The sequence below is a fragment of the Phoca vitulina genome, unplaced genomic scaffold (assembly GCF_004348235.1).
Source record: "Phoca vitulina isolate PV1807 unplaced genomic scaffold, GSC_HSeal_1.0 scaffold1, whole genome shotgun sequence".
Lineage (NCBI taxonomy): Eukaryota > Metazoa > Chordata > Mammalia > Carnivora > Phocidae > Phoca > Phoca vitulina.
The window spans coordinates 64,887,268-64,899,498 of record NW_022589704.1 but is presented as its reverse complement, the minus strand read 5'-3'; the positions used below and the strand labels follow the sequence as shown (position 1 = coordinate 64,899,498).

At 34.2% G+C, this 12,231-nt stretch overlaps 1 protein-coding gene across 9 annotated transcripts in view; it reads right to left on the bottom strand.

Annotated features, from left to right (window-relative positions):
- The window catches only part of LOC116635109 (sodium channel protein type 1 subunit alpha), a 145,393-nt gene that overhangs the window by 3,591 nt on the left and 129,571 nt on the right, over positions 1-12,231 (bottom strand). For all 9 annotated transcript variants that reach the window (XM_032408876.1, XM_032408927.1, XM_032408885.1 and 6 more), the window contains 5 exons: positions 10,359-10,640; positions 7,901-7,954; positions 6,234-6,371; positions 3,846-3,950; positions 2,043-2,313 (listed from right to left, as the gene is read on the bottom strand). In XM_032408876.1, coding sequence (XP_032264767.1) covers positions 2,043-2,313; positions 3,846-3,950; positions 6,234-6,371; positions 7,901-7,954; positions 10,359-10,640 — 850 coding nt within the window. The remainder of the gene's footprint in view (positions 1-2,042; positions 2,314-3,845; positions 3,951-6,233; positions 6,372-7,900; positions 7,955-10,358; positions 10,641-12,231) is intronic.

Sequence of the window (12,231 nt, the reverse complement as noted above, 5' to 3'; positions counted from 1 at the left end):
TAAGCCCTAACTCTCCAATGCCTGGTATTTGGAGATAGGGTTTTGAGGAGATAATTAGGTTTAGATGAGGTCATGAGAATGGGGCTTTCATGATAGGATTAGTTCCCTTATGAGAAGAAACACTGGAGAACTTTCTCTCTTCCTGCCATATGAGGACATAGTGAGAAGGTAGCCATCTACCAGCCAGGAGGAGAGCTCGCACCAGAAACCCACCATGCTGGCAGCTTGATCTTAGACTTCTAGCCTTTAGAACTGTGAGAAAATAAATTTCTGTTAAAGCCACCCAGTCTGTGGTAATTTGTTATGTCTCTCCAAGCTCAGACAATATTCAATAACAATTTTACAATACTTTTTGTCTTTGAGGGATGTCTAAAGACTATCTTTAGACTTTTAGATTTTTACAAAATCCCAAGACTAAATCTAAAATAAATAAGTTAAAAATTATGAAGTCTGTCTGAACAGCAGTGGCCAAGGGTATAAGTACACACTTATATGAATACATTTTTTTTCCCTGAAATTGCCTATTGAATCCTTACCCATCTAAAAGTATCTGCAATTTTTAATGCTATTTTCATCTCTCCATGAACTTGATACTTGCCTAAACTTCCATTATATATACACACACACACACACACACACACTCTGGTACATTTCTAAAAGGATCCAAGCTGAAGCTCTTACTGGTCTCCTGTGTCTAATGTTAGTCTCTCAGCCTGTTTCTTTTTTTTTTTTTTTAAAGATTTTATTTATTTATTTGAGAGACAGAATGAGATAGAGAGAGAGAGCATGAGAGGGGGAGGGTCAGAGAGAGAAGCAGACTCCCTGGTGAGCAGGGAGCCCAACGTGGAACTCGATCCCGGGACTCCAGGATCATGACCTGAGCCGAAGGCAGTCACTTAACCAACTGAGCCACCCAGGCGCCCTCAGCCTGTTTCTTTTAAGCCTTTTTCTCCAATTGCCTTTTAAATGATGAAATAATGATTGAACTGAAGAGGAGTTCAGGAAACCTAGTGCTTTCAAGTTACACTGTCTCATTCTATAAAGAGTAAGTTAGTCTGAGTATGTGTGGGTGTGTGAGAGAGGGAGAGAAAGAGGAAGACGGAGTAAGAGAGAGAAGAGAGGTGAATACAACCTTAGTACCGTTTCCACAACTGATTACACCATAGATTGGTGTGGAAATCAAAGGCTACCTGCAATATATGGGTTAGATACAAGACCAACTTCTTCAGAGGGGGTAATGGAATGAAAATCTACCCAACAGAGGTGCCCCATATTGAATGGTAAGGTGTTGGCCCAATCATATTATCTGGTTTAGGGAAGAATGAATACTTCAGGCCCACAGATAGACTTTATCACTTCCCTGGAGCTAGAGTTGTATCTTTAATGAGATGAGCTATTGCTCATGTGATGTGTTGTACATTCCTGACTTTGAAGTGTATGACTGATAAAATGATGTCCTATACCACCTCACATCCTCTTGTGCATCATTGCTATAACCCTATTTCAAAGTTACCTAGAAAATCTCTACCTGATACCCTTAAAGAAACTACCATCTGTATTTGCTAACATTTTGTTCTTATCTTTATTTTCTTTCACTCTATGCCTTTCTTTATCTTGCCACCAGCTTCCACTCCTATCTATATCCCGATGGCTCTATGTCTGTATATCCAATGTAGTGTCTCTCTCGAGTACCAGACTAAATTTCTAGTTCTCTTCTCAACAGAGCATTTAGATGTTATACAAATTACTCAATCTCGACATGTCACAAACATTTTTATCTTAGTTAATAGCACATTCTTAGTTCAAATGAATGGGAATTTACCATTAGATTCACCATAATCTAAAATGGTTAGGCTAGGATACAATTCTGTACATATAGTAGGAGCCTCATCTTGTAAGAAAAATAAACACACCTGGATGAAATACATAAAAAATTTCAGAGGAGTTATTTCTGAGTGGTGGCATGACCTCTAATTTAAACTTGAATGTTCCAACTTTTACTTTTCTTAAACAGAACTTAAGAGATTTTAAATACTTCTTACCCACAATGGAGAGAATGACAACCACAAAATCAAAAATATTCCAGCCTATGGTAAAATAATAGTGGCGGAGGGAGATGAGCTTCAGCACACACTCTCCAGTGAACAACACAATAAACACCAGGTTGATGCGTGACAAAATGCTAGTCACATATTCACTCTGGTCGTCTGTTTCTACCATCATTGTGACCATGTTGAGACAGATAAGAATCATGATGCTTATGTCAAAAACTTGTCTGGTTACAAAGTCAAAGACCATTCCTTGAAATTTGTTCTGTAGGGAAACAGAAATGCTTTTAGCAACAAAGGAGTTTTCCTGTACATAATAGCATCTGCATAAGCACTTTCTGCATTGATTAACTTTCTAATATCATACATAATAACCAGTGACCCTGAATTTTGTAAAAGATGGCTTACACATTAATTTCTAAAACTTAGCTATCGAAATCTCTATTTACCAGTATGTATTCCACAGAATAACAATCCTTGTCAAAAGGGGATTTCTGATAAGAAACATTGCATACTATACACTTCACTCAGAGGCACAAAATGCATATTAACATATTAAGATTATGAGAAGTTAAGAAACCTGCTTAATTTTGTTTTACCAGAATATCCCGTGATCAGTTGGACCATGCAGCCATTTCAAAACATAGCATCTATTAACATTCCATCTGTCTTATTCTCAAAGATTTGTTAAGGGGAGCTTGGAATTTCAAGAACACATTTATAACATTATGCATTTAAAGCCTATGTATGGCAATATTGATGTTCTTTCACCAAACAGTCCTTGCTGCTTGACACGGAATGCTGAGCCTACACAGGAATAATCAGACCAGAATGACATTCCTTATTCTTTGATGTCAAAAATTATGTCTCTGTCAATGATCTGTGGCTCTGCTCCCCATTTCTGCCACTTTTAGTCCCTGCAGGCCATTGTCTGGCTCATTTTCCAAGGCCGCTCAGGAACTCTGAAGATATCTTCTAGCTTACATTTTCCTACACATAGTTCACCATTTCTACTTCCAGTGTTAAGGCTTACCAGAGAACAGTATGTATTTCTCATCATTTTTAAGAAGGCAACTGTCGGCTAGCACAATATGAATGTTCACTACTATTTTGTTCCATAATGTACCCCAGGAATTATTTTAAATTCACAGATCATCATCACAAAAATCAATACAGTGTGGGATAAGCCTTCTCCATTTCACTGAGTTGTTTGGTTGGTTCATCACGGAAACATGAGAATTGTTATTTATCATCATGAATTGTATTTATTGACCCTGACTTCTGAAGACATTAGTAACTTCTAACTTTACAGCCATATATATGAACAGTAGATACTAGAATTCTTTTGTTCCCCACTCAGTACCTCTAATGGAAAATAAAATGGAAGTAAGATGTTATTTCACTCAACACTGTCAGTTTGTTAATCTAGCAGAAAATTGCGTGTATTTTAACCCCATCCAAGGTTTACTCCTCTCTTTAAGGTTACTTGGCAACTACTCTTGAATTATATGATCAACTTTTTCTTGTGCATATCACCTACTTATGTGTCTTTGCCATTTAGTCTGGATTCTAGTTGTGTAATTAGAAATCCCCTGAAAATAGGGTGCATTTTTGTTTCTTCTTTTTTTTGGTGGTCTCTCCCTTTTTAAAAATTTTTTACCATTACCATAAAAGGTATTAATTAATGAAGCTCTAATTTTTGCTGCTGGAAATGTTAGTTGCTATCTCTTCCGAGAGAAAACCCATGCAATTTTTTGTTTTTGTTTATTTTTTCCCATATCATTTGGTATTTCTTACTCCTGGTCGAGGTATAGGCTTTTGTGGCTTTTTCGATCCTAATTTTTTCATTGCATTATAGTATTTCTTCTGTTCTTCTGTCATAAAGATGTCTTGGCCTCCAAAGTATAGAAAAGAAAAATAAAAAACTGGTTAAAACTGTGTCCTTTTGCACATGATTTTTCAATGTTAAACTTAAAACAGGAAAGGGACAGTTAAAAAAGGAAATGGATAACATAATTATGCTTAGAATTTTGAATTTGAAAAATAAGAAATCTATTTTTTAGGTACTACAATATTATTTAATTCTCTAATTATCCAAAATTGACTTTATTATTTTCATTATTATTTTATGGCAGAAAAAAACCCAGAAACTGAGAGGCTAAATATTTTCCCCAACACCATATACTCAGTGAGTGGTAAAATTTGATTCACTGAGAAAGGAAATGCTCAGTTCCTAACGCTATACATACTGCTTTTCAGAAGTTAAAGACAATGATTTTCTTACTCCAGTGTAGCAGTGCATTATAGTATGTATATTGCAAGACGGGTTAAAGTTACTCATAAAAAGCCACTTTCACTCTGCCAAGAATTGGAACAAATGGATAAAAAGGAAATGGGCTAAGTTGGTAGAAGAGTTGGGGATCCATCAGAGATCATTAGTATGGCAAGGATGTGATAGGCCGGGAGATACAGAGGATTGCAACTCAGGCTAATAAGTGAAATAAGAGCCTGACATTGACCATAGAATATTAATAACAATAAAAGGGGATGGGGACAGGAATGTTCTATAAGCATCTCATACAACAGAAGCACTCATAATAAGAAAATATACTGAATAAATAAGATGAAGGAATAGTAAGCAAAGGAAGAAATAAAAATGGCAAAAAGCACTCAAAAATATGTTTAAACCTACTAGCAATAAAAGACATAAAAATTAAAATTAAAAGCAAATTTTCATTTATCAGATATGAAGTATTAAAAAATAGAATGTTTGATGCCTGTAAATTAGCAGTGACCTGGGCACATCTGTAGGGATGTTATTATGAGTATGATTATGAGTATGATCAGGCATATTATTTGGGGGAAGCAAAATACTTCAGAAATTAGTCAAGAAAATAATTAAAGACTCATTTTTTTTTTAAGATTTTATTTATTTATTTGACACAGAGAGAGAGATAGTGAGAGCAGGAACACAAGCAGGGGGAGTGGGAGAGGGAGAAGCAGGCTTCCCGCCAAGCAAGGAGCCCGATGTGGGGCTCGATCCCAGGACCCTGGGATCATGACCTGAGCCGAAGGCAGACGCTTAACGACTGAGCCACCCAGGTGCCCCAAGACTCATTTTTTTTGATTAAGACTTTTGACAAGACACTATTTAAATCATTAAAGATTAGAAACAACATAAATCATCAATTTGTTGGGAGATGGTTAGGTAAATTACGTTAATGTATATACAAAGACTTAACAGAATGGAAAAATACTTACGTTAAGTCAAAAAGAGAATTTGTAATTATATGCAACACTTTTTTTTTGTTTTGTTAGTAGTCTCCACGCTCAGCGTGAACTCAACATCGAGCCCAACACTGGGCTTGAACTCATGATCCTGAGATCAAGAGTCAGAGGCATAACTGACTGAGCCACTCAGGTGCCCCAAGAATTTATAATTATAGATAAAATAATTTTGATACTAAGAACATATGTAGAAAAAGTATGAACAGAAAAGCATAAAATGTGAACAGAAAAGCATAAAAGTGTACATTACTCCCAAGTAATGATATTTCTTTACTTTTCATATTTTCCATATTGTGCATATATAATTAGGCTGATAAAATGGGCTTTATAAATGATAATAATAAAATAAAGAGCTATTCAATTCAACCTGGAACTAATAGTTTATAATTAAATATCAGGGAGAAGGAAGTGGAAATTATACAAGGAACCAATGAAGGAAAAGAAACACTAGGAGAAGTTTATGTCTTAGGCTTAATTTATTGCAAACATTCTAAGGGTTTTCACTAGAATGTATAGTTTTAGGAGGGGAATTACAGGGATAAAACAAGTTGACCTTGGAAAAGGGGCATATGCTTGGGTTCTTTTCTAGTTTTTTTTTATTATTAAAAAAATTATTCTTTTCCAAAGGATTGAAAATGTGGCCCCTGGCTCTAAAAAAAAAAAAAAAAAAAGAGGCGAGAGGTTTTGTGAAGTTATGTACAGGAATATGGAGCACAGTTGTTCTTGACTTTCTATAGTCTGAAAGAGATGGGCAGTGGGTGGCCGAAGGGAAGGATGCAAAATAGATTTTAACATATATGCTCACTTGGCTTCTGAATCAAAGTACTCATTTAGTGGAGAAAACATTTCAAATAATTTTACGATCTTAGTGGGAGAGAAAATATTAGAAATACTTATCTTCTTTTTTTGCTGGTTGAAATTATCTATGATGACACCAATAAACAGGTTCAAGGTGAAGAAGGACCCAAAGATGATGAAAATAACAAAGTAAAGATACATGTATAGACTTTCCTCATACTTAGGCTGGAGTTCCACCTACCAAAGGAGAAGAGTTTGTAAAATATCACAATACAATTTGTTGCTGGAAGTCGTTGGTGCTCTTTTGCGAGAATAGAAAAGAAAATGCCTAGTAATACTTAGCAGTACTTTTCTTTTTCCCTCTGAATCAGCTACAAAGTCTCTGAAATTAGCCTTTAGAGGTATTTTCATGTAAAAAAAATGTAATTATTAGAACACTTTAGAATCTATTTTTATAATTATAAATATAACTAGTATCTTGCTATTCAGATAGTAGAGTGCTAAATTTGGTAAATTTTTTTAGTACTGAATTTCAATAATTTAAAAATTATTAGTGAAAAATTTTATTTCAGAAAATATGTATAGACTATCTTAGACACAACCATTTGTGTATGCATGAATTTATTTGGCAAACGAGAATTGAGTTATTCATTTAGATGTTCAGCATCATACCTTTAACATTACAATAGTCATTGAATTTTTTAGATTAAGTAAACATAACTGTTTACTTAAGTAAACATCCATCTTATGAATCCTCAATTGATAATTTAGTCTTTGGGTTGTACTTACAGTAAGTTTTCAGTAAGCTACCACATATCACATAATAAAGGGTAAATGAGTCACGATAGGTAGTTCCCTAAAAATTCATGTCCTTCTAAAGATAACAGAGTTAAAACCAACCAAACACACAAAACAAAATTGTGGTAACAAATGAAATAACATAACTCTGGAGGCTATCAGGAAGGTACTCAACATAAAACTAAAGCCACTTACGGAAAGTGTACATCAAAAAAGATAAGTGAGCTCTATCGGGTCAGTTAAAGATTACAAAGACAGAAATTATTTTTTGTGATAACAGACTAAACAGATTGGATTTCGGAACAGAATGATGAAGACTAATAAAACATACTAAATTTTTACAAAGTTTTGAAGAGCAGAGTTGGAATAAGCATGGATTTCAATTCTCTCTTTGAAGCCTGGAAGAGGCTATTATAGGAGAAACCAAATAAAGTAGGTCTTTCCCTTGGTGATACAAACTTAAAGGAAATGTTGACCACTGAAGTGATAACATCATTGGAAAGGCTCCAGTACATTTATGGATGCTAAAATCATGTAAAAAAATGAATTTGAAAGGGATTATTACAGAAATCTAAGGCTGTGTGGACAACATCCCTAACTTTTCACACTGTCTACTTATGGAGAATTAACTATACATTTCAACTACTGATAGCAATCATATATTTTTTCATATTTGCTCCTACACACCAAAGCTATTGTTGATTATATAATTAGTGGATAAAAAGAAAGCAAAATAGAAAAATATTCAACAGAAGGATATTCGTCACTTATCAAAAGAATTTGTTTTGATTTATTTTAGTAAGATCTTTCTGATAAACACCGTTATACTTGAATATTAATTTGAGTCATATTTTTTCCTTTTTAAAAATAGTCATCATAGAATCATCCCATTTGGCTGCTATGCTCTGTTGAATTAATTTTAGTACCTAACCAATATTATAAAAAGGCAGGATATAAGGAATACTTACATTTCTGGAGTCAACTGCTGCATACATTATATCCATCCATCCCTTAAATGTGGCCTATTAAAAAGGACATGCATGCTTTACTTTGGAATAATTCAGACTTGATGTTTAATAAATATTCTTACTTATCTATTTTTTTAAAAGGAACACTTTTGAAAGACATTTCAAAACAAATTTTACATGGATTTTGGACAAATACCATATCTTAGTAAGGCTTTTCATTTCTAAAACACATAATAAACAAAATGGTTATTTGAAATATCCTCCTGCTTGATAACCAACTCACAAATACTTCTCAATTCCTTAGAGTTAATGGAATAATGCTAATTTGAAGTAGAAATTTGGTGGAATACTTTTAGAAAGCTTCACAAATGCCAACACACTTGACAATATGTGTAGCAACAAAACAATTACAATTTAGATCTCCAATCCTCCGCTGAAATCTATCGGCTAGGTGATGACACTGACTGAAAGTTTAACATTTCTCCTGATCATAACACTCTGAGAATCATATGGGATTATATAAAGTCACAATTGCAACAATTCTTTTAAGAATTTTGAAGCATAGCATCCAGAAATAGTCCTTTATTCTATTTTTTTCCTCTGTAGTTTTTAATGAAAGTGAGTTAATATGGGCAAAAATGGAAAAAATACAGTAGACACTTGATGTTCCAGATTCAAGATAGATCCTAAGTCTAATAACTTATAGTAATTTATTATTTGTCATAGGACATACATTTTAACCCTGGAAGCCTGAGAGGATTGTTCTTAGGTAGTAAACAAGTCTAGCAAAGCTTTCGGCAACTGTATCCCAACACATCTTTGTTTTCATAACACTAACACTTGTGAAGTGGCGATGTCATGGGAAGAAAGCCAAGGAAGGGTGCGTGTGATGGCAGTGAGGAGAAACTAATGATTCTTAGCTATAAAACAGAAGCTGTTTGTATGTCAGGGAGGGAAATGTTGAATGTCAATGGCTGAGAACAAGTCCATTACACACTAGGTATAGGAATAGAAAGTGATTCAAGGAAACATTTCAGTGAGTTGCTCATCAACAGAGGGGATTCTGTATAAAGCCAACTATAAAGTAGTACTTTAGAGTTTCTTCAGTGGTGGAATTTATTTAATGGCTTCATGCAAGAGCTTTACCCTACATTTCCAGAATTATTTAGCATTTTAAGGAATTGCTTGAAAATCTTTTTTTCTTTTCTCAATTTTACGGAGGAAGTGATATACTTTAGTGATATTTACAAGTGTGGTTATTAATTAAGGGTTAGGATAAACTCTCAAGAAAATGTCATCGTGTGTCCACTATAATATTTAAAGAATTCATACTTGCCAGATTTTTTAAATCCCTATTTTAATTGCATAAACATTCAGAGTAAGTCAGAAACATCTAGAAGAGAAATAGGAATTCCAACACGAAGATGGGAAGAACGTGTAAAGGTATCATAGTACAGACACCTCTGAAAGAGATGCAAGGGGGTTTTGACCAGTGCAGGGTTGTTTGCTTGGTTAGTCTCCTAGTTGAGCAATTAAAAACATAATCCTGGTGAGTAGAAATGGATTTCTGCTCTAAAGCCTCTGTCGAAACACAAGGAAAGAACTTTTATAGCCTTTTTTTTAAGCTGAGTTTTCAGGGGCCAAAATAGAGCAGGATCTTTCTGTGTTTTTCAAACAATGTAGATTCTGTTTTTAGCCACTGCTTTGTTGAGAGGCAGCTCCTGCCAAAAGCAGCATCAGGTGCAAATCCTTAAAGGGCTACCACCTTTTGCGTTTTTATACACTGTGAACTATTTTTCTCTTGTGTAAATCAGGCTTAGAAACCCAGTAGTAAGAAGCATGAATATTTAGATAAAATAGACTTAAATAGTTGCACTGAAAGGCCATTTTATAGTGAGACCACAGCTGCTTGTATTTCATTTCTGTGTTCAGGTACTTCCCCGTATTATTTCCATTTTACTATGAGGATCTAACCCTAAAACCTAAATATCATTCATTCCCTGATCTTCAATCCAAATCATACAACTCAGTAGCAGTTAATTGCCACCTATTAGTTAGAATCCAATCAGGTGTGTGAAGTGTGTATGTTTGGGGAGCGTGATCCATCAGCGAAAAAAGCTTTCCAGTTGCAATAGGAAAAATAATAGCACACTTAATGATTAACCAACTTGTTCATATGGGAAGAGAGAGCAATATGAGCAGGAAGAGAATAAAACCTTTGGGAAGAGCTGAAATAGCTCATCACTATCAATTATGTCTGCACTGCATTTACAAGGACCCAAGGTGCCACCCATCTGGGCTCATACGCTTGTACTCATAAATCAAAATTAGAAATAAAGTATGTTGTAAACTTTCTTTGTAATAACTAAACTCTTTTCTTAGTAACCTAGATGTATGTCATTACTTTGTTATTATTCCAAACAATAAACAAATTTCAGAGAAAAGAGTGTTCACTTACAACTTGAAGCAAAGAGAGATACCCAAATCCTACATTATCAAAGTTTACTTTCACATTTTTCCATCGGGCAGTCTCATTTCTTTCTATTAGATTTAGGCAATCAGAATGATTATTCACTTCGGTGATGTCAAACATGTCACCAGTTGTGGTGTTAATACAGTGGTAGAATTTGCCAGCAAACAAATTTACGCCCATGATGCTGAAAATTAGCCAGAATATAAGACAAACCAGAAGCACATTCATGATGGATGGAATTGCTCCTAAAAGGGCATTCACAACCACCTAATACACAAATGGAAAAAAAGAAAAGTCAGAATTCTTGTTTGTTAAAAAGGAAAAGACATTCCCCTAGTAATCTTTAGTATTTCTTTTTCTTTTCTTTTCTTTCTTTCTTTATTTATTTATTTAGTATCGAGACTATTCTAGGATACTTAAAAGCAAAGTAAAAAAATCTTAAAATGAAATCCATTTGTTCTTAAGCAATACATTCAGGGAAACAAATACAGACGATATAAAAAAGAAACAAGAAAAAAAAAGTTTAAAAAAGAGGGGGAAGTACCAAAAGGTTAAAGGAAAGGCAAAATCAGAGGAATTTGCTGCCAGATGAAATTAGAATATTTGTTGTTTATTAGAAAAAAGAGAAGTAGGAAACCTAATACAGAAGATTAATTTTAAAAAAGGCAATATATTAAATAATGAAACTAAAATATTGGACACAAGTTGGTTTGGCCAATATACTTTAATAAATTAAAAATTCAGATATATAAATATAAAAATATTAATAAATGCCTACTATAGTTTTGTCCTTAATTATTCATGCATTGCTAAGACTAATAATAAGTTTTGCATAAGAAGCAAGACAATTTAGCATTATGTATTTCATTAGATCATCACATCGTTTATTTCAAGCTCCAGTCATGTCAGTTGTTTCATTTACTGAGTTTAATTCAATAAACTTATTTTAAATGAAACATAATAGAAATTGGTTTCTCAGGAAAAGAAGAAAAGGAGGGATGCCATATATAGGTCCCAAATCTGATGTGATTAACATCAAATTCTGTACTAAATAATGATCTATTCTTTTTCTATGGGAGTATGTTTTTTTTTCCCTCTTATCTTAATTTTTGGATCCCAGATGAAAAGATCTGAGTTTTCATATTTGGCAACACTGTAGGGATGGCTGTCCTTGCTCGCTTCCTGACGGTGCCCATTGGAGCTGCATGGGAGTAGCTAAGAGGGAAGACAAAGATAGGCCCTAAGATGCTCATAAGTGGCAGAGGATGCCTCAGACTTGAACATTGATAACTAAGTTACTTCTACCTATGTACTTCTGTTATTCTTGTCAATCGTAAATAATAAGCATCAAAATATCTTCTATCTGCAATTTGATGCCAGTGTATTTTTAGAGCAAAGTTTTTTGATTGCCTGTCTGAAAAAAACAAATACATGAGCCAATTCCTTATGCTTCTGAGCTGTGTTTAAAGTTTGCAAAGAACCCTAGACCTTCTGGGGTTCCAAAAACAGTGTGCTAAGTGGGCCTAAGGAAACAGTAAAACCACTGTTGGCAAAGGTAAGGAAATAGCATAAACATTTAGGTTGGTGGAGTCATCCAGGCAGATCCAGGTGATATAGCCTCTGCTGTCTACCAAACTGAAACATGGCACCTTACCTTATCTCATTTGCCTGTCTGCAGTAATACAGTTGATCAAATAAATCCTTATTTTATACTTCATTTTAAATGTGTGGATACACTTAGATTTCTCTTGGATTCAAAATTTGATACTTGGAATCAAGTTAGTTATTTCCCTCCTTTTCTGAATATTTTGCCTACCATGCAGATTTAAAAAAAAATAAAAACACCTTATTTTTATTG